The following is a 25253-nucleotide window of genomic DNA, read 5'->3' as shown; positions in this document are numbered from 1 at the left end:
TAGTAAATGCCAATGTGCTAAGGTATAAATAACTGTCTAAGTGCCCAAGTGATGAACTAGTGACTGCCGACTGGTAAATACTAAGAAGTAAAATATAGTAATAACTATAAAGTTATTAGTACTCACTACTTGTTTTCGGTGGTCACTCATCGTTAAATTGGTTTGAGCGCGGGGTTTAGAGATTGGTCAATGGCCACACTGGTGCATAGACAGGTGGTTGGTAGCGATGGTGGTGATAATCATGAAGCCTAAATAGAATATTTAGTGTAGTTCGTGGTGGTTTTGCTTGGCGGCGGTGGCGGCGGCGGCGGGTACTCACGATTGATAACGAGAACCTCGGCTCCGGGTGGCCTGGATATCACTAATCACTATCAACGCGTATCATTTGTGTTTTGACCGGCGTCGACGATGGCAGCAATTGCGTCCAGCGTAGTCGTTCTCGACAGAGGAAACAACACAACATGCACGATCAACTTGCACGGTAATGACTGTTCACATTTTTACTCCAAATAATATTATATTACTTTAATCGATCGATCGCCAAAAATCTGTAATTGCTCGTGCGCCGGACGGTATCTGTTATTCGGCCGGTCGCGCCTCCTGCAACTGGCCTTGATCCTTATTAAATTAATATACCTATAATAATATTTCAATGATTCTTGATGATATTTTCGTTACAATTTCTACTCGATAATTATTTTTTTGTAATTTTTTCATATATATAAAGTCAATCACCTATTCGTTCTTGTTTTAACAGGTGCCACTGTGGTCTCTTGGAGGGTTAACAATCAGGAACAGTTGTTCGTCAGGTGAGTGTTTTTTTTTTTTTTTTTTTTTTGTTCATGACTACCTATTTGTTTTGCACTTATTGTAATATATCAGCGTTTTATTTTATTTATGAAATAGAAAAACTTTTTACCTAGGCATGATGTATTATGTACAGCCGTACAGGTATCTATCGTTTAAAAATTAGTTCAATTAAATGTCTCTTAATATTATTAAATATTATTATTTAGATACCGATCTTGATAGTTGATAACTACTTAATTATTTTACCAGTATAATAGTGACTGATTTAAATGGTTTTTACATTGAATTCGATGTACATTTTTTTTTTATATTATAAAACTTATTAATTTAGGTTAATTAATGTATAATTTTGATTAGATGATGGGCATACGATTTCCATTAATTTAACATAATAATATTCCGAGTTATTTATATATCTAGTATAATATATAGTGTAGTTTTAAGGATATATATAATTAAATATTTAGATTACGACTTATTATCTATAGGCATAGTTTTTTTAATTTTAATTTTTATTATCGTAATTCGTTATTTTTCATGTCATTTTTGTTTGAGAATGGATAAATTAAAAATTTTCCATTGAATGAATTACGGCGTGAGGCTATATTTTAAAAGTCGTAAAAATATTGGTTTATTATGTTTTATTTACTAAAAAAGTGGCGTAAGTAATTTTTACCTATTATAAAATTGTAATTGTCCTCTAGTATTAGTAATTAGGTAATAACACAATGTTATAACAGTATAAGATAGCCAAAATGCTAACATTTGCACACATGCACGTATAAATAAGTATTTAAAAATAATATTATGCTATTATATAATAATAGCTACTAATAGATTTGTATTGTTGTAATGTACCAGATTTAATTAAATATATTTGTATTCTTTTTGGACGCTACTGATAGGTAATTAACTAGGTAGATGTTAGGTATAGATTATAATTTTTATCACAATTAGTATATTTATATTGATTAAAATATTAACTAAAAATCTGTGCACCTTGTGTTTGTAATTTTATATAATATTTATTAGATATTGTGAAAAAAAAATTTATTTTAATTTTATATTTATTTTTAAAATAAATACATGACGTGAAATACTATTTTAAATATACTTATAATATATTAATTATTTTTCACTATATTTATTGAAATTTGAAATTCATCTAATCGTTTTTTAATTTAAAAAAGTGTAATTAAAATTAAAATCCGATTCAATATTTATTTTAAATATACACTCTTTTTAATTAACGTCAAAAAATAACCCTTTTTCAAAATTAGCTATAAACAAATTCTGATTTCGGCCACAGTGAATGTTGATGACGATAACGCCAATGTATAATAAACTAAGCTTTGATTTATTTGTTTTAAGCGGATTAAAATACACAAAAAATAGTAACGAAATTAGTTTTTAGTTAAATTTACCAGGATAGAATAACACATTTGGAATAAGTTATTAGTTTGACCTCTAAAATATTACCTCTGTGCATAAAAATAGGAAGAATTGTTATTGTAACTTGGTGATTACCAACATTTTATTATTTATTTTGAAAAGACCTTTTTAACAAACAGAACTGAAGAAAATGTTAGATTTTCAAGGTTGAATAATTTTTTTTTTCATTTAGCCTGTTATAAAGTCATAAAACGTGTCAAAAGACCAACAATATGACCGTGAAATTTGTTCATTTTATTTTCAAGATGGTACCTTACAAAAAGGTACCTTTTTTTCTTTTAAAAATACGGTAATAAAATCTTAAACCATTTTTCTTTCTTGTAGTATAAATACATCTCAGAGATACATTATAGTTATTTACTGCGTGGTTAAGCATATGTACAAACGTTTATTTTCTTGTTAAACGTAGAGTATTTTAATGAAACGGTTATGTGTAAGTTATAAATATTTAGAATATTTTCAGCTCAAAATTATTTATATATTAAATTGGTATATACCTGGTAACTTTTCAAATAAAGGTTTCCGTTAAAAAATAATTACAGTTTAAGTAATTAAAAATATTAAAAATTCAATTTTCTAGTTACTTATATGGTTATATTTTAATCAATTTTGTTTGTATATAGAACCACGGAAACCATTTTAAATATTTATTGTTTTGTGCTAATCGAGTATTCGGTATTACTGTAATTTTTTATCTAATCTACTATTAAAATAATCTATAAATATATTTATAATATATATATTATACTCAATATAGTATATATAGTTCATAATTTTATAAGTTATACTTTCATAATCGTAGACACTGAATAGACTTAAATCCAAAACTATATAGTGTTTACTAATTAATAATAAACAAATTAACAGAATATTTATAAAATAATTGTTGACATATTTTGTTATTTATCTCATTACTTTTGAAAGATTCGAAAAACTTTATACATTTTTTAATAGTATTTTCTATATGGAATATTGAGATAATATTTCAGAAAGTCGCGAGGAGTGAAAAAAGAGAGGTATATCCTTTTTATTTTTTTTCGAAAATGTTTGTTTTAATTTTTTAGAGATAATAAAAACTTTTTAAAAGACATTATTTAAATCAAAATTTTAATAAAATACCCTTTATTTAAACACACTTATGTACAGGGAAAATAATCAAATTTTAACAGGTTAAAATATCAAAGGCTTGAATATTATTTATTTTATTTTGTTACTAAATAAAATTAAGAAAAACTACGTGTATAATTACATTATACTTTTAGACGATAATTTATAAATACATATAAGGTATTGACTAACTATTTAACCATTTTATTTATTAATATATATATAATCTCCATATTTTAATATTTTATTGTTTAAAACTGATCAGATTATGTATGATGGTACCTGTCTTTACTATACTATATAGTATATACCATAATATACTAACTTATGAACTATGATGTACACATGGAAATATTTATTATTAATTTATGTTATAAAATGTTATTTTTATAAAACAAATTATTAATACTTTATCTAAAGGTTAGAAATTTGTAAAAAATACTAAAAACTTTTTTAAGACAATTCAAAGCAAAATTTGCGCAGCTGGCAGATAAAGGGTTTCGTTGTTATTTTTTTACCCCTCTGAGGGTGTGGCAGCCTGGTAATGACTGATGAAGCATTTATCCCGCGTAAGCACCCTCTCGCTCTGTCCAAGTCATTGTCGTCCAACATCTTTTGACTGATAGCCTTGGCCCGGATCAACCCTTGAGACTCGTTAATCAGATTATAACTCCTCCTTTTGTCCCTTAGATACTAGTAGACAAGTATAGGAGCTGCTTAAAAGGTAATAAGATGGAATTTAAAAAGACGCAAATCACTGCATTATGATGGATGCGTACTATTTTGTTACTTTACCTATATTGCGGAGTGTAAACTTGTTGTATATTTTATTATAACTATTAGCATAATATATTAGTCTAAATTGAAAATAAGAATCAATTATGAACAGTTTTTCCACCGTGTATGAATGGAAATGTAGTTGTTTATTAATAAGTTATCATTTTTTTATTACTTTAAAAATTTAAAATATGGTTATCCATAATTTGTAAAATTGAAAACTATTGATACTAATCAAAATATTAAAACATTATTATAAATTGACTCATTACTAATTATTTTTATATAATTTTTCTGAAATTAATTTAATTTTAGTGAGAATACTTGTAAGTTATGAATGTATTTGATATATATATATATACATACATATTTATATATTTTTTTAATATAATATCAAATATTATTTGCTTGAAAGTTTGAACTCAATACAAGTATATACTTGTATTGATCTCTCATCATATGATGAGATAAATAAAATATAATATTTAATCTATGATACTAAAATCTATTCATTTTTATTTGTTAAATAATAAATGTTTGAATTAATATATTTATAATAAAAATTCTACAATTATTGATCTATAGTTGATTCACGATTTTACACTAGAATCACCACAGCTGTGATTAAAATTGTAGTTATTTCATAACAATTACTAAATAGCAAAATAAGAAATATTTAAAATATATTTATTAAATTATTGTCGTCCTCGTACCTATAGGTATACGAATACATAAAAAACAGTCAGTAAATATCAAAATTATTTTATTTTGCAATGCATCTTTAATTGCTTCTTAAAATATTTTATGGGTAAATTTCATTAGATAATTTAATATATTATAATTTAGATTCAATTTTATTTTTTTTTATTTAGATTTTAGTTGTATATTTAAAAATAAAATCCAAGTATTTCGGGTTATTTTATTTCACAATAAATGAAATATAAAATATTTTGCTTATGCTGCAGTCATTGAATTGTATGTTACATTTTTAAAAAATATAATGTAAAAAAGGCTGTGTAAAAACGAGATTCCCGAGGAGGTCAAGTGGTACTTGTGAATGTTTTCCCGAGTCGATAATTTCGTCTCGACGTAATTGTTTGATGTCTAAAAGCCTGAAATGACCCGGCTCGACTCTTGTTTAAATATATGGTGCTCCGACCTGAACATAATAAAGTTGAATAGCATTATCAGTACGCATAGGACGAGATTAAATTTAAGCTTTGACTTTGTTTTATTGGCCCAGTTCGCCGTTTAATTACAATGATTAAATTATGGCATTGATGTTTAATATAATCAAGCGTAACCTTTGTTCTCGGGCATTTTTTGTACTCTTCGTATTTTATCTATAATTGATTTGCTTTTAACAGTATACTAAACTGAAAATTATACTTGATATGTAAAATCTATAATTATAAGTTTAATAGCACATGCTGTTCACATTTAAGTATAATTTAAAAATTATATTATTTTACTCATTTAAATAAGTATTATACGTTTTAATGTGATATCAATGGCGGATTAAACTATTTGTCACCTACAAGCAGGAAATTTGCCTCAGTCCAAAATTATAGTATAATATTATAAATATATTTTATTTTTTATTTTTTAAGTGCGCCAAATTTGTCGCTTCAATCACCTGATTATTTTGCTTATAGGGTAACCTGATACTGTGTGATATATTGGTATATATACGTATATAGGTATAAACTATGGTTTTATAATTATTATTGGTGAAAATCAATTTTTTAAAGATCCGTAAATGATGTAACAAATTTATTAACCTTAAATCTACATACGTTTAAACCTTAAACGATCGATTCATTATTCCCGTCCATTGTTTAACCCTTTCTTCCGTGTGTAGGTATATACATCTATATGAATCACTGCAGCACTCGCGCTGTACGGCTGTTCCGGCTATTCACCACGTTTGGTGTACTGTGTGTTAGATAGTATAGTGTGGCGGTGGTTAATTCCCCTTTGTCCATCTCCTCATATATAGCCATATAGGTACCTCATATATGCCTCGTCCACCCTACAGTACAATGTCAGCATCGGCTATAACAGTGTTAACGGCGATAATGGCTAGGTTTTTGCTTGTATCCGTTTTGTAATCACTAAGGCGGCTGTTAATGTCGTTCGGTGTGGCAGTCGTTTATTAATGGCCAACGAGCTGCAGGGAGCACTCGGTAATTACACGGTCGCACACGACCGATCCCCATGTTCCGCAACTATGGTTGGTGGTGGTTCATACTAGCCAAGTCCAGCGTGAAAAACAATCGGAGAAAACTTGACGCCACACACCATTACTTTGGGTGGTTCCTCTTGCCACCTCTTACTCCGCGAGCCAAGTTATACTATAAGACCCAAAACTGTTATATAGCTACATAAAATACATTACCGTTAAACTATGTTTTAAACTTTTAGTCGGTAATTCATCGTTTCGTATGATAATCCACTTAGTTAACTCCGCCCAGTTGTATATAATATGTAAGTTGAAAACTGAACTCTATAGTGTAATCGAATCCTCTTATGGGTGTTATATTTTTAATACATATAAGGTAGTGATTACAATAGTTTTTCATAATCGTGTATAAACTATAAAATCTATAAAAATTTTTTTTTAATATACTAAACAAAACAATGTTTTTAATATTTTATTAATTTAAAATATTTATAAATTATCAATCTTGACTAGATTTACAATTTAGCCAACATTTTTAAATAAGAGTAAATAAATACTCCGAGGTTTTATCATTTCCTTATTATGAAAAAAATTCTTAAATTTTAAAAAGCTTAAAGAAGAGGAGTGCTCTAAAATATAATATGTCTTCAATTCTAATGTATTCAATTTAATCAATCGATTGATTGATGTTGTACCTATAAAAAGTTTTTTGAAAAAAGTACATAATAGTATAAAACCAATATTTGTTAACTGTGTAATATAATAAAATGAATGTACATTTTATAAAAATTTAACTAAATTTCAATGATTTGCTCTTTTTTAAATTTAGAATAGTTATTTTGACTCCATAACATATAATATGCTTTTAACTTTATTGTTATAATCAGGTTATGTGGGTTCATCTATTCTAGCTTTGATCTGTATTACCACATGTAATACATAAGGCAAGGCGTGATTATTTTAACAGAAAATACTAATTATTTCAAAAACTATAAAATTAATAAATCAATAATTTATCTATTATTTTACATTGCCTTTATAATTGCTGAGCAAAGCAATGACAATATTATTTAGTTTTATAATGATGTGTGGTTTTTTGTATTTTTTTTTTTGTGTGTCTTAAGACATTTTTTATATAGTAAAATATTTTACAACCTTTAAAATTTAAAAGTGGTTTCCAGTAGTTTCACCATTTTCCCCATTTTTGAATTTCCTACGTGTAAAATAACTATCAAAATATTATGATTCCTTTTGAGCTATTTTTAGACATTTTAAATTTTCCATTCTTTATTTCTTTTTATAAATTTCGGAAAAAAAAATGATAGATCAAAATGCTTGAAGATTACGTATTATGAAATTCTTCATGAGTTTTTAATTTATCAATTAAGTAATATTAAAAATATATAGTCACAGATTTTATTAAAGATATCGAAATTTTTGCAGCTGAAAATGAGTTAAATATAGAAATTTTATATCTTAAGCTAAAAATTGAATATAAAGTTCATATTTATATTGAAACTAACAAATTTAAAAAATAGACATATATTTTTTTATAGATATTTTGATTTTAAATGTAGACAAAATAATATATTTAAACAATCAATAATGATGTAAATTATTTGGTTATAATTCAAAAACATTATTATAGCCGCGGGAACTTAAAACTTTTACTTTCATTATTATATATATCACACACACAATAGCATTTTCAAATGAAACGTATTCAATAAAAATTATTCAAGCTTCTGTATTACTTATAATAAAATAAATTACTTCAATAGAAATATCAAAAAAAAAAAAAATATTAAGAAATTTACTTAGTAATATAGACTGATAGACCGTCTTTGCCCGGAATTGTTTTTTGTATAAATGTGGTATATTATTATTGAATTAAAATCTAACACATCCATCACAGTGATCCACTTTGCTGTACGCAAAGTTTTTTAGTTATTAATACATCATAATGTTTAAAAATTTACATTTAAGTCAACTTTATCATCAGTATATTATACTAAATTAAAATTATAAAAAAAATATAATATATTATCATATTTATATTCGTATAAGTAAATAAAATGTTAATTTAATGCATTTTAAGGTGATAATTTTAACTCTATAAAGCAAAAACTAAATTTTTATGAGGGATAAACTGATAGAAAAATTATACTTTGCAATTTTATATTATAATTTAATAGAAAATTAAGGTATAACATGTTATTTTAATTTAATATTAATCAAAATTGCATAAAGCACAAGGCATAACATATTATATACTATAATATATATAATAGCGGTGTACTATAATATATAGGTTCCGTATTTCTACGTGATTATATAGTAATGTCATTGATCTTAATTTTAAATTCAGTAATTCGTTGGAACCCACCTCTCATATCGATATGATATGCAATTGCATTGAAAATCCTTAGATTTTTAATGATATTAACTAATACATTTTCTCAAAACAACATAATAACAATACACTGTGCCCTAGTGAGACTTATCTTAGAGTACGGATCAATAATTTGGATCCATATACTGTAAATGGTTCTATTCAGCTTGAAAGAGTTTAACAATATCCCACTCATGATTATGCTTCAGTCACAAAAATTCTTGGCCTAAAGGTTAGACTCCTTAAATTAAGCAAGAATTTTCTAAGGTCTATATTATGTAATAATATGCTATTATGTTATACATTGAGCATATTGATGAAGTAAAAAAAAAAAATCAAAATTTAAAAAAAGACTGTCTTAAGAAAAATTAGTAAAAATTTTTATGTTTACGGTTATTTGTTTTTAAGTTACACTAAAAAATCAAAATCAATTTTTTCATAAAAATTCATTTTTTCTTAATTTTTAATTGTTTTTTCCGATTACTTTGAAATTACTGGCAAATTTTAATTTTTACCTTGTTTTAAGGTATAAACTAGATCCAGTTTTCTATCAGAAACCACATTGAAAATTGAAGGTCGAAGCTTTTTTTCAATTACTTATCGTGTATACAGATACGAAAAAAAAAACAACAGCCACTTATTGCAAAATTAGTATACTTATCGCTCTGCTTAGAATCTAAAAAAATTATTTATATACATACTGTTAAATTTATCTTGAAAGTACAGCAATTTGTAGACACATTTTTTTTACTAAATCACTCGTCTTATTACGGTTTGTTGTAAGAAATAATAAATGATCTAGAATATATTTCTTTTAAAATTTAAATTATAATCTCAAGTTAGAAATATTTAATTAAATAACTTATGCTTACACAAATTCTTAACTGCATAAAATATTTTAATCTCTTAAAACGTAATTTAGATTTTAATATTTTTTTAATTAATAGTTCATTGACATGTTCTTTTGAAATTTTGATGTTTGATGTTAAAAGGCTATTTTTATTTTTCTTCTTTTTAAGTATCTAATAAAATTAAAAAGTTAAAAAACAGCTACGTATCTTACACAAAATAAAATAAAAACTTATTAATTCGATTTTAATACTAAAATCGTCGAAAATGTCTAAGGATGTGTATAAATCACAAATTAAATCTTTTGAGCACTACTCTGCAGTTTTCTTTAAATTTAAAATAAAAATGTTATATTTTTTATATTATATACTAATAACTAAAATAATTTGTTAATTGACATTCAAAATTAACCAATTATTAAATATAAGTGTATTGTTTTATCGCTTTGTATTATAAATACAAACTAGTTTAATTAAGCTTTTTGTTCATTTAATTATATAATATTGAACTGTTTAATGATCATTTTTAATCATAGAATTTTTTCATATTATGTATAAAATACAATCGATCATTTTAATCAGTTTTTATTTTTAGAAAATATAAAATGTATAGCTTATTAGATTTTAAAACATACTTTATATTTTTATTAATAGTATACTAGTATGATATGTACCTACAGGCTACAGCGTTTTAGTATTATCAGCGTATACCTAAGTATACATCTGTGCATATCTAATTGTCGACATATCGTCATGCGTGTATACTTATACGTCTTACATAATATATATATATATATATATATGTATTCGCGTATTCCGATTGATAATTATTATAATTTATAATATTATTTATATTATTCGCAATCAGTAAAGTATTACACCTGTATATATTGGATGGTTTAACACGAAATCGTACACATGATAAATCACATATATTGATTTATTTAGGCATACGAGGTAATATCTACAATTTATTAGTTATTATTGTGTTGTAAATTAGTAACAATATTATTATCTGGATATATATGATAGTCACTAAATTATTATTATTATCATTACAATATTATCTTATTATACCTATACATATTATAATACAATTATTTGCAGGCAACAATTAGTATGCAATACGAATGCTTCTGTACCCGCTGCTCTAGTATTCCGAGTATAACTGTTTGTGCGGATAGTATGTAGCCGTGTATAGGTATATGTAATTATATTATCTCAAATGTCCCATCTTTTATATTTTCAGTTCTTCAAACAATTTTGCTCCACGACGTGAACGCTTGAGTACAATAGATTTACGTATTTAGTATTTACTATATATATATATTTATATTATATATGCGTAATATCGTCGTTATGATTTTCTGAATAGACGATAATTTATTATTCTGACGCGGTTGCGGTGCTGCTTATCATGTATAAAATAATATATCTGAGGGACGAGAATGTCGCCCTCTTGTGCGTTGCAATGTGTCTACGCGTCGTTCATGGCTAGTTTTTTGCTGCAGTTGCCCCATGGTGTGTCCAAACAGTAACAATATACCGACGGTGGTGGCCACGATTGTAATTAGTGATAAAGGTCCTGTATGGATTAAAACGAGCGAGAAACCCGGAGACGACAGTGGTGGCAAGGGTGAAGAATCGATGTTATGGCGGTGAGGTAGGCAGGGGATCGTGTGTTGTAGTATGAAGAAAAGCGCGCGTGAGGGTGCAAAGGCCGAGAACGTTGCGGGGACATAGGTAGAGAGGAAGAGAAAGGGTCTCCGCCGTTCGACGGTTTTTGTCTCGAACGCTCATTTGTCAAGGCACATGCCGAGGAAATGAAAGGGATGCTGTGTAAATAGGAGGGCTGTGTGGACCTGCAGGGTTAACTCTTCTTTGACCGACACCCTTAAGGTTCGAGGACAGAAACAAAAAAAAATATTGCGCGTGCTCAAATTATATGTATATTTATATATCACACACATGCTTGCTGTAGAGTTACAGAGTTTATATGCTATCGCTGCACATCCATCAGGATAATATTTTCAATATCATCTAATAATATACTATATACCTTAATAATTTATTGTACAATATGCAGTAGTTTATGTATAATGTAGTATAATTTTATAAGCTATGCACTAGTATGGAACAAATATAGTTTACTAGCTACTACTACTATTATCTGCATGTACAAAGTAATCTTATAATAATACAATTATGCGAGTATATGACCATTGCTACTGTCCTACCAATGTATAATTTTTTCAAAGTCGTGTATTTATGAATTTTATAAAAATAAATTGTCGCAGTAGATATTCTTACATATAATAATATATTATTTTATATTTCCTAAATTTTTTTTTAATGTACCTAAGAAAAAATGTTTATATTTTTAAATAGTAACTGTTAAAATCTATTGTAAATCTATGATCTATCAAATATTTGTATTTTGTATCAATATTTTAATTAGGCACTTAATGTTACTCATTTTATAAATGCAAACATAATTTAAACTTATTTTTGACATATATAAAGGAAGAAGTCTGAGTAATATTTATTTATTTTGTTACTGTTTTGTATCTATATAGTGGCAAATTTAAACATTTATAAAGTATGTTGAATATTATACTATAGAAATATTGTTTTAGAATTTTCACGTGAATTGTGTACCTAGTCTATATAGTACGTAAATTGATTGTAAACTCAAAACTGGACAAATATGTTATACGTAAAGTATTTTAGAGTTTACTTTTTAATTTATCAGTAGTTTTTAGTACAATTACAAAATATTAGTGCATTTTACTCTTTATTAACACTACTTAAGTGTTTATGTTGTTATTTACACTTCAGTTATAGTAAGTAATGAACTATACAGGACATGGGTAATAAATAATGATCCAAATGTTTTAAAAAAAAATACATAGACATTTTTTGGATTTTATTGAAGAGATAATATAATTCAGCGATACAGTTTTATGTAATTAACAACAAATTTTGAAGAAAATATTTATTTATTTAATATTATGAATCAAATGATATAATATATTATGCATGTATAAATGTATAATAAAATGTGTAATTTTAGTTGCCTATTAAAACTTGATTCATTATACATAAGCAGTAAGCACCATACGAGTAAATAAAAAAATATTTATTAACTCGTAATTTTTTTTTAACTACAAATTTGAAAAACTAATATATATGCCGTACAATATTATATTGAAATTTATTTAAATACGTTTTGAATATATTATTGTTATATTTTTGCTTTCAGAAATTAATAATCATTATTTCTACAATTTTCATTAACACTAATATTATATATCTTTTAACACTATTGCATAGTTGTAACGAAATGAGCAAAGTGATACTCATATAAGTTAATAGTATAAATAATGCTTCATACATTCATAATTTTAATTCTGGTTATAACCCAATCTATAGATCAGAATGGTTTTACTATAATATGGTTCTTGGTACTTGTAGAAAATTTGACGTAGTTGGTATTTTTCAGAGGTGCAAAAGTCAATACTTATATATTACCTACTTAATTGTTTAAAACTATCAAAAAACATTGGTATAATAAATTGTTAGAAATAGAGGCTTTTGTATACAATATTTTATCATTGAGTTTACATTTAACACATCCGTTAAAAAATAATTTAACGCATTTTTCGTTTTTGAAACTTTTTTGTATAGGTACACTAGAAATTTACTTTATAGCAGAACGAGTTTTCATGCTTTTTTTGATAACCTACATAGTAAATAACTAAATTAAATTTATTATAATATTTTCCTTCAATAATAACATTATATAATAACACTGCCTACGTGTAATGTTTATTGCAGTATACGTTATCAGTAGAGCATAGATGTCAATGTCCTCTAAAAAACAAGAAAATTTTTTTTTATTATTAATGTTATAAATTATAATGTACTCACTATATTACACAACTTTGAAAAAATGTCCTTAAAAATTTTTCTTAACATAAAGTTAAATAAAAATAATGAAACGAAAATCTATTTATATTATTTATTTAAATTTACTTAATTTAACTTTATCGCGGTTATTGCAAGTTGTAAATAAAACGACCTATCTAAATTACCTACTTCTATACAAATATTTTATAGAAACATTTGCCCACATGTGACAAACATTTTGTTTGTCTGACTGTTGTGCAGCCGCCGCCGTTTTCGTCTAGTACGTAAGGAAATAAAGTACATTATTCATAATAATAAACATTATCTAATAATTTTACACGTTCTTAGAAAAGCAAACAAAAAATGTATATAAATATAAAAAATATAATTTAATAATTTAATATTCGCTAAAAAAAAAAAATGCTCAAAATAAAAGTTCCATTGTTAACTTAATTAATGTATGAAACGAAATTTGTATTTGAAAAGCAATGTTTTTAAATCTCTACCTTAGTCATCATAATTTTGATGATATTTAAAAGTGTATCGGAGAAGACTACTAAATTATAATTATAATTTGTATAACATAAACATTGAAGTAGAATCACTATTTCTCTTGAAATATGTGAATAATGGTTATGATTATAATAAAAAAATAAAAAAAAATATGGTTTTAAATTGTTATGTACAATATATTTAAAAAAAATTACCCCAATAAAACTATTATCCATCTACTCTTAGAATCTATTAAGTGAACATTTATCTATAATTTAAAATTGTTAAATTTGTATTATAGCTAGATAATTTGAAAAAGAAAAATAATATTCATTATCAAATTTAAAAGATAAAAAGTTAATGACTTATTATCAAGTGGTATATTATTATTATTTTTTAAATTTTTCATAAGTACTAGGTATACAGAACTACACATATAAAATCGCACAATCAATGAATCATTTATTGCTTTATTGATGTAATTCAATACTTTTTAACTGTTTTACTTACTGGTAAAAAAGTATGATAGTCCTAGAACTTATACTATCAAAAAGTTTCAAGTAGAACTAATTGTAATTTGTATTTTTATAATTATAACTATACATTTAGGGATGTTATCACCAAGTGATAATGTTTAATATTTTTTTTTACTTATATAGTATATACAATAAAAAACAATTGTAGAACTTGGTCTTTTGTTTAATATAGAAGTATCCACTGTTCAGCGTACCACATAATTCAGTAGGCCATTATATTGTATTTTTTAAATGTGAATTAAATATCGCGTACGAAAAACGATTTCGCCGGAGACAAATTTAGTCTAAATATATTTTATCATACATTTATGTTAGTAATTTGTTTTAATATTAGTTATACGATAAGTTGAATTAATTTTCGTTTAAAACATCGTATTTATTATATTACCTAATTATTATTATTATTATTAACTTTTGGTTTTTGTGTCAATAGCGAGTCGCGACTCTGCATAGAACTTTGTATTTAGTATAAAAAGTTAAAAGGCTATAACTGATAAATCTAAATATTTTTAAATATTCATTGTGTATAGTAAAATATAATAATAAACGGATACATTTAAAGTCTTTGCTAATTGTTATTTTTTGTTTAGATATACAATTTCATCAAAATACGAACTTCAAACAATCTTTAAAAAAAATGATATATATGTATATTTTAGGTCGTTATTTAATAACTTATGAAGAATCTTGTATTCAATTGCTAAGCCTTAGCTATTAAAATTAAAAATTTAATACAAGGTTCTTAATAATTTTTACAGCAACATAAAAATCTAAATATTTGTATATGCATGTTTTTTTTATATACATTTGAAGTTAAAATATTGATAAAATTGAATATTTAAACAAATAATAATGATTTTAGTTACTTAGTTGTAGTCCAAAACACATAATTTTTAAGTATTGGTTAATGACATCTAGAAATACATATAAATATGTATATAATAATTATTGTATAATATATTTATGCAATGTGGTTTGGGCAAAAATTTATTCAGCCTACCATATTATAAATAGATTATTAAATTACCATTAGCAGTATAAATATATTATAAAATATCTATAGAAATATAGGTTGACAAACAGTATCTGCTCATTACTGTGACCTACTCATTAATGAGGTACACTCAATACCTAATATTTAAAAGAGTGACTTTCCCTGTTTATTTTAAATAGATATAGGTTGGTATTACTGTAATGGACTTAAACTTTCAACTAGTATTAATAATAAATAATGTATGTAATAAAACTAAACAAAATCTACCTGAATACGTAATAAACCTAAATATGGTATGAAATATAAAATTCAAAAGAATATACTTTATTATGCATTATATAAAAATATCTGTGTTGAATGTATTAAAAATATACAAGTACTAAGATATCGTTTTTTCTACATTAAAACTAAAACTATTAAAATTTTGAAAGTATTTAAAAATCAGTTATATGCATTTATGCTACTTAGGTAGAATTCAATAAACATTTTGAAAACAAGGTATTAATATTAGTTAATAAGTAATTCACTTTTAATCCAATAATTACTTAATATGTAAGAATTATATTATTTATTTTAGTTTCATGATTCAAGAAAATATTATTTTAAGGAAAACTATACAGATAATACTCATTTATTTAAAATACCAAAATACCCCGGAATAACAAGTTCTTTTACATTTGACTACCAAAAAGTGCCTACCATATCCATTTACTATTAAAAACAATAACTCATTTAGTTTCATGATTCATGAAAATATTATTTTAAACAAGACTATACAGATAATACTCATTTATTTAAAATACCAAAATACCCCGGAATAACAAGTTCTTTTACATTTGACTCCCAAAAAGTGCCTATTATATCCATTTACTATAAAAAACAGTACTCAAAGTTGAATATCAAAACCCTATTTTCTACTTTTTTAAATATCCCAATACATGGACAAAAAAAAATTAAACAACATATATCATTAAAATACCAAATATAATATTTGTCCAGAATCTAAAACTTCTAAAATAATATACCATTATACATTGTACTTAAATTCACTAAAATTAATAGATTGTTTTTAATTGTATATGTAACTATATAACTAGTTTCGGTAATTATTAATTTGATCAATTATTGATTATTTTTTGTATTTATGTTTAGTAAACTGGCTGTTTTTGATGGTCAAAAATCAATTCGAGGAGGCATTCCTATAGTTTTCCGTAAGTACCTTCAGATATTAATTTTCATATGTCATTTGGTGATTAATAAATTAAAGAAAGTGTTAAAGAATTAAATTTCTTAGGAAGTTATAAACTAATTTTAATTAACAATAATAATAATAATATTATGCTCTTTGGTTTTATTATGTCTTGTATGGCAAGGTTATTAAATTGTTTTTATTATTTATTATCTATTTTTATTCAATTTAATTATTGTAAATTGTCTATGATTCCTTAAACTTTAAAGCAATATTTAGGTATATTATCAGTTGTCAACAAAGCAGTAAATATGCACAAGTATTAATGTGGTTAAGCGGACTAATTTGTAGTTGATGCAATTTACTGGATAATGAAAATTATCTTGGTGTTACAGGTAATGAATTTTCAGTAGGTTATAATTTACAATAGCCATTAATTAAAAAAAAGGCAGAATATTGAAACCAGGGGTTGATGGTTGTCTAATTTAATCACATTGAAATAAGGTTGGACAAGATTATAGTGTTATTTTTATTATTATTAAAATTTTGAAAGGAATGATAAAACTTTTAAAGAATTTTTATTAAAATTATAACATATTTAAATATATTCATAATATATGTGTTGTACTATCAGTTTAAAAATCAAATTTTAATTATTATTATTATAGTATAATGAAGAAAAATATAAATTAGTAAAATATATTAATCAAAGGAATAAAATATTTATAAATGTATTATGTAAACATAACAGATAAATATTTAATTGTATTTTTATAAATGTATAACAATTGGCTAATGTTTTTATTTTTTTAACTCTTTAATTTTTATACAAAATATGAATCAGCTTTTATGGGTAAATTACTAAGAATTAATTATTAAGTAATGCCTAAATAATTATTTCAACTTTTCTAAATGAACTATTATAAAAACTTAGTTTTATACAATTTTTATACATTCTTTCAAGAAATCCCAAGAAAGTTTGTAACTTGATGGTTATTTTTTTTAATTTTGAAAAAGTATTTATACATTTTTTTTTAATAAGGTAAATATTCAATAGTGCTTATTGTTAATGTTCAAATAATTATTGTATTATAATATATTTTTAACTATATATATATAACTAACTAATATATTTTTTATAAAATGTATTATTATAATTTTCAATTAATTAATTATTGTCATTCTAATGTTTTATATTTTTATTGATTACTTTTGTAACAATCAATATACTAGAATTACTAATAAATACTATTGTTGTTATTATTATTATTGCTATTGATAGTTTTTATTTGACTAATAGGGTGTGTATTGTACAATAGACTTACAAAATAGGTTTAAATTAATTTTAAATTAAAAATATGTTTTTATTTGTTTTCAATACAGCTCATTTTGGACCCTGGGCTTATGGACCTCTTCATGGGTTTGCCATGACATGCAGATGGACTGTTGAAAAACAACCTGAACCATTAGACAATGGTGATATTGAAGCACTATTTTCATTAGTGGACAATTCCATTACAAAACAAATGTGGAATTATAGGTAAATATTTTTCATGTTTTAATAATGTGTCTAGAACTTATATCAAACTTTTTTTAGTTTCAAATTAGTGCTAAGAGTGATATTGAGAGAAAAAGAATTACAAGTCAGCTTCAATTTATACAACTCATCTCTAGAACCATTTCAATTTAACATGCTTTTCCATACGTATCTAAAAGTACCAGATGTTCGAAAGTGTAACATATCTGGTCTTCAAGGATGCATGTATGTAGACAAGGTATGTACTGATTTATTTAATATTTAATATCATTCAAAGATATATTATGTATTCACTAATTAGCAATAAGTTATTTATTAATTTTTTGACAAAAATTAGACAAAGGAAAATAATGTGTATCAAGAACCGAGAGAAATGGTGACTGTAAATCATTGGACTGATAGAATCTATCAAAATACACAACAGGAACATGTTATTTCAAATGTTGTATCCGGAAGAAAAATGAAAATGATTAAATACAATATGCCAGATACAGGTAGATGGAATTATAATTAATTCCTATAATTTGAATAATTAATAGGTACGTTATTTTTAGTTGTATGGAATCCATGGGATGTAACATCGAGTACAATGAGTGATTTTGGTGAAGATGAATATCCAAATATGATATGTGTTGAAGCTGGCATTGTGATCACTCCAATCACATTGAATCCAAATAACACATATGAAGGCACAATAATTTTACAGGTACCTACATAAAACAATTTAAATATACAATATACATATACTTAATTGCCTTTTAAAATGTATCATTTATTTGTGTCACAGGTTATGTGAGTAGAGTCGGGAGCTGCTGTTGGTGGGGCGAGGTCTAAAGTACGTGGGGTCAATGCACGCCAACGTTGCTCGCCATTATCCGCAGACATTAATAGAAACTCCGGCAGCTCCTATTTTCAATCACAGACATCACCTGTTTCAACAATGTTTAACAGACAACCAGCTGTAAATCATGGCTGGTTTACTTCCATGATGACTACGACTGATTTTTTCAGTCCCCAACGTTATCCATCCAATAACCCAGTACCACCCGTCCACCATGAATCAACGTGTGATCAGCATTCATCGTGCACCATATGTTCTCTAAATTTGTAAACATTTTATAATCTTTATATATTAGCTATTATTGTATATTACATTAATTTATTTAGATAAAATTCATATTTTTAATAATTAATTTTAGTAGGTAAATCCTTTTTTTTAGTCTAAACATTAAAAAATGTGCCTAAAATTTAATTTTTTTTTTGAAATGCCTTGATTTATATTATCAACACATTTAAAAAGTTAAAAACTAAAATGTTTCTAACAAAAATCAAATTAATAAATGAGTTGAATATTAAAGTGTAAGATTATTTAAGTAATTTTAGTTTTTTTTTTTATTATTATAAATTATCACTATGTTATGTCAATAGTGTTGATTTCACTCGTTAAAAAATTGAATATCATGTTCTTTATTTATAGTATAAAATAGATCTGATATTGTTTTACACATTTGTGTTTTGTTTATAATTTGTTATTTTTTTTTATGAAAAATCCAATATCTAATTATTGGAATTATGTAAAGTAGAATATTTAATTATATTAATTGATTGCTCAACTCAATATACAATAGTAAATTATTACTAACCAATTTTTATTGTGATTATAGTTAGGGTGAATTTATATTATATCTCATACTAATTGATCTGGTAATATTATTCTGTAATATCATTCCATTTTAATAAGTTTCATTTTCAGTTAAATTATTGTCAATTTTTTTTTTTATTATTATTTTTATATGTTAACTATTTTATTTATATTTTTGTGGATGGACATGTTATTTCAAATACTTTCATTTGTGATTATTATATTAGTGAAAACTAAAAAGTATTTGATTTATATAGTCATACAAAACTAAGTAATGGCTATAATTTTAATTTTTATTTATAGAAAACATGATTATTAAAATGTTTAAAATCAGAATTTAAAGTATTTTATTATTATTTTTTTTTTACTGCACTAATAACAATTAGATTTAATTAATAATTAAATTTTTGATACATTTTTTATTAAATTCTTCATGTACCTATAGAAGTGCTTTTCCAAACATAATTTTAGTCTGTGTTGTAATTATTGTGATCAATATAGTGTCAAAAATATCAGTGTCACAAGTTGATTTTAATTGTAATTTGTAATAAATATTATAAAATAAAAAGTTTTGTAAAAATTATATGAAATTTATTATATTAATTGTTTAATTTAATCTAAAGACATTTATTTTTAAATAAAATAACAATCAATATAATTTTTTTTTATTCGTTATAATATTATTTTTTAATGATTAAGTCTTCCAATGTAGGCAACCATAGAAGAATACAATAATAAAAAATTGTGATTAATTTTATATAAAAGATTTAAAAAATATATATATATCCTTATTATTTAACTAATAAACTATGGGTTTAATGTGTTGTATCTTAAAAGTAGAAAATCAATTTTATGAATTTAAGTGTAGATTACAATAATATTATTGTATTGTGATTGTACAGTAAGTTATTATTTATTAGTAATTATTTGTTATTTTTTGTTATAAGTAAAACTGTTTTTTTTTGTATGTGTATTAAATAAAATTGTAGTGAAGCCAAAAATAATTAACTGTTGGGTCTAAATATTATTATTTATCAACAATAATAACAAACAATAATTATGGTGGTAATTTATGGTATAATTTTATTTATTTTTCATATTAAATAATTTAATTGAGTTAACTTTATATCGCTGTGCTTTTATTTACATTTTTACACATGTAAATACTGTATTGTAGATCAACATCATTATTTGTATGCATAATTGGTGGGTGGTGAGTGTTCCTATTTGAATTTAAAAATTTAAATTTCTTCACTTTGAGAATGAGTAACTTTTTAATTGGTTTCTGTGATTACACAAACATATGTACTGCACATTAGATAAGTTGTTAAAGTTTGTCATTATAATAATATAAAAATAGTATTTATTTTCTTCTCTTGGTTTTTTCCCGTGGTATTTTTCTGCAAATAAATATTATATTAATCAATTGTTTTAATTTTGTTTTCTTAATATTTTTCTGTAATTGATAATAAAAAATATCATTTTCAGTTAGTACTTTTCATAATAATTACATAAAAATTCAAATCGTGAATGATTAACTCAATTTGCTTGTTATTTGCAAATTAATTATTAAAATGTTAATGGTCACTTTACTCACTTCATTCTAATTAGGTGCCTACTTGTACAGCACTGTCAACACTACTAAATGACAATAAACACAATCACTAAAAATTCACAAATTGTTTTGAAATGTATGATCTTTAACCGTTAAATTAATTGCAATCTTTTAGGCCTAAATAAAATTGTCAAAACCAATAAATTACTTACTTAATGTTATTTTGGCACATACAAAATAGAATGGATTATTAAAAGATAAAAAAAAAATGTTCGTAGATAGGTAGCAACATACTTTTTAATTGATGTACAAAAAAACGTATTAATACTAAGTTAGTTATTAGTTATGAGAAAAAGGTCTATACAAATGTTTAGTTATTATTTAGATCTATATTTTCGTTAACTGTCGAGTGTATTAAATTCCGGCCAAATAGTCAAATTTATGCACAATATTGTGTATTACACAGTTTTTACTATTTTTTGGTAACTAGGTATAAAGTGGCACTAGATAAAAGCACCAATTTTAAAATGAATCAAATTGATTTCATTGTTACACTATTCAGTAGGTATATATAAAATGCAATGTTTATTGTCCAGCGAATAAACAAAATTTTAAAAAGTAATGCTGAAACAAGATAGAACGGTCATAACGATTATCGCAGCGGTTGGCCACAAAAACTCATCGTACTTTTCGAACAATATTGAAATCGTATTAAGTACCTATTATTATATTATTTTATATCGTACTGTATAGCGATTAAGATAAACTAATTTTTCATTGTTAATAAACATAGCATTCATAGACACATCAGCATTTGGCCCTAAATTTTGAAAACCTAATTTTTCAAACCAACTCTTTTTGTTATGTCAGAGCCAAAATGTTTATCAGATGTTTTGCATTTTTGCATCACACTCTTTTTCCACAACAAATTAATTATTTAATAGGGAAAGCATAAATTAGATTTGCTTAGGGTGGTAAAAACCCTGGGATCAGTCTTGGATATTTACCATGAATATAATTGGGGTCGTATTTCCATTGTGATTGTGATTCATGCCAAAACTTAGCACAGTAATCAAAGCTTTGTATATTTTAATCAAACTTCAACCGTTTGAGAGATACGCACTTTCGTTAAAACTTGATTCGTTAGATGAGTGGAGAAGTATAGTGCACCACCGTGCACTGTCGTATATTTCGATGAGTATATAGTTACACTCTTTAGTTAACCTATTGAAACGTTACTCCTTTTAGATGAACTGTAAAATATGAATATAAATAATGGTAGCCATTATTTAAATAGGTTTCTATATTTCATTGATATTTATACTTATCTATTTTTGAATGACAAATGTTCATACAAATATTGTGTTTCAGGATCTGAAATTTAAAACGAAAGCACCCCACACGGCCACACTCTACACCCTACACATTACAACCTATACCTACCTATTATTATAAATAATTTTAAAGCAATGATAATTTAAACAATTTAATTTCAGTTAAACTCAGTTTATTATAAAGTAGGTAAATAAAATGTGAGATAGTTTAAAATTTAAATTGTTCAAAAGATTGATTACCGACAAATATTTTTAAAATGTTATAAAAAAAATTATAAACTCGTGAATAATATAAAATTAAGACGGGATTGAATGCATTTTGTAATACAATGTAAATTCTAAAACAGTTATAACTAAAAATTAAACATTTTGTAAAAATAAATAGGCACCTACCAGTAGTCAGGGGTTAAAGTGAAGGGGGACACAAGGAGACTCAGTCCCCCTACCTCTAATGGTGGTTAAAAAGCTTCCCCTTTAACAAATTATTCGTAAGGTATGCCAGAACGCTTCAATTATATTCAGACATTAGTTAATATAATTCAGAATTCCGTTGCGATTAAATCTTCTTAGTTTTTGTTTTTTACAAATGCATGTTATTTAATGGCAAACATTTATAAAACAAAATACAATCTATGTCCCTATTTAAATATTTGTGATAGTTTTTTTTTCTAATAGCTCTTTATTAAATGATGTAAAGTGTGAATGTATGGTATTTTAAGCATGCTCATCACGAAACTTTTCTTGTATAATTTAAAGCACTAAAAATACTACATTTTTATGATATAAATATTTTTTGTTTAGTTGATTTCTTTAGTTTTATTCATAATAAATGACAACCAATACTTACAACTTAATATTATGAATTTATGAGAAAAAACATTCTCTTTTAAAACATTAAATTTGCATAAAACATTCGTTATTCTTAAAAATGTATTGTTTGTGATTTAAATTTTTCATGAAATAAATTACAAATATGAACACTATTCGGGGATAAAAATGGGGTGAGTTATAAAATCATTGCTTATACATTAGTACATTACATATTATACTATTTGAATTACTGTATTAGACATAATACATAACATTATAAATGGAACGCTTAAGACTTTATGGAGACATATACACATTAGTCCTCTTGGAATTTTTTCCACACTGTAATCCCTGCCACTAGTGTACAGTGTACCAGCGTTCAGTATCATATATTTCGATGAGTACTTAGCACCTAGTTCGCTTTAGTTATCTTATTACAATCTACCTACCAATATAATAACTAAAAATAATAAAGTAGTAATTAAACTATTATAGTTTTTATACTTTTATCTTCCTAAGTTATAGGTCGAAATATATGGAATTAAAAAATTAGAATACTGTAGATAGATACAATATTTTTAATGATATTTAGATATTTAGTATATTATAATAATTCAAAATTAAAACAATCGATACAATTTTTTGTGAGAATTTTCAGTATTTTTGTATGTATTTTTTATATATACTTACCTAAATAGGTAGTTTCATATTGCAATTTGTAATTTGTTATTGTAATATGTGTTACTGCCTAATAATAGTTAATAGTTATTAGTAAAGTGGATTATTATATACGTATACAGACTTTTATACATTTAGGTATACCAAAACATGCCACAATATACACAATATAATATGTAGTAAAAAAATTTAAAATATACAATGAAAAAAAAATAATATTTAAAAATTAAAAATTGTATTAGATGAGTATAAAAAAAATACAACTATAAAAAAAACACACTTACGTTAAATTAATATATTAAAATATATTTGTTTATTAATTATAAGTAAATATAAATCAAAATGTGTTTTATTTTTAAAATAAACTATTAAATATTATTCAAGTTTTTCTTCGGTAAAACATTGGCGTCTATCTTTTATCTAATAAATGTTTGTATTTACATATGGAGAATTATCACTAACATCAACTGAAGTTGTTGGAGCATATTATTTAAAGAGCTTAAAATTACTGGGTTTTGTTTGATTCCATCTAGTTGAACCTCTTCGCCTAATAATACTTTATTAATTTTACTTAATACTTTTAGGCCTTTGTTTAAAACTAAACGATGTCAGTGTCAACTGATACCATAGTCGTGGTTATAGTGTATAGAAAAGTTTACTAAACTTTAATTTCCATAGCCTGTAGCCGCTGACCAGTGACCACTGTAGGTAATATAAAATTTAATTTATTACATCCATAACGATAATATTACAGTCGTTCTTTTAAAACGATAGGATTACCTCAACTACCTACCTCTAATGTATGCATGTCACAAAGACAATGTATATACACCTATATAATATATAATATTATAATGTGTAATTTAAATTAAGATAGACCGACTGAAATTTTCGTGACGGCGCATAATGTTTTCATTGAGTTACCTATGCAATAAAAATGTATTCAGGGTCAAATATGCAAAATACAATTTTTCCAATTAGTATGACTTGTCAAGATAATTAAATTAAC

At 24.7% G+C, this 25253-nt stretch overlaps 1 protein-coding gene across 1 annotated transcript; it reads left to right on the top strand.

Moving 5' to 3' along the window:
• Positions 1–307: 307 nt before the first annotated feature.
• On the top strand, positions 308–19452 carry LOC113548054 (putative glucose-6-phosphate 1-epimerase). The gene is made up of 8 exons (XM_026948711.1): positions 308–481; positions 758–809; positions 16652–16710; positions 18072–18228; positions 18286–18463; positions 18563–18719; positions 18780–18931; positions 19013–19452. Exons 1-8 carry the CDS (start codon positions 409–411, stop codon positions 19019–19021), a joined length of 837 nt encoding a protein of 278 aa, XP_026804512.1. The 5' UTR covers positions 308–408; the 3' UTR covers positions 19022–19452.
• The last annotated feature ends 5801 nt before the right edge of the window (positions 19453–25253 follow it).

The sequence above is a fragment of the Rhopalosiphum maidis genome, chromosome 4, assembly GCF_003676215.2.
Source record: "Rhopalosiphum maidis isolate BTI-1 chromosome 4, ASM367621v3, whole genome shotgun sequence".
Taxonomy (NCBI): Eukaryota; Metazoa; Arthropoda; class Insecta; order Hemiptera; family Aphididae; genus Rhopalosiphum; species Rhopalosiphum maidis.
The sequence above is the reverse complement of the archived record's forward strand: the minus strand, read 5'-3'. Positions and strand labels throughout refer to the sequence as shown.

Bases quoted from the DNA above. Each gene is read 5' to 3' on its own strand.
- LOC113548054 (XM_026948711.1), top strand. From the start codon at position 409: ATGGCAGCAATTGCGTCCAGCGTAGTCGTTCTCGACAGAGGAAACAAC. The intron at 482-757 runs GTAATGACTGTT...TTGTTTTAACAG, and splicing joins ATGCACGATCAACTTGCACG to GTGCCACTGTGGTCTCTTGG. The intron at 810-16,651 runs GTGAGTGTTTTT...ATTTATGTTTAG, and splicing joins CAGGAACAGTTGTTCGTCAG to TAAACTGGCTGTTTTTGATG.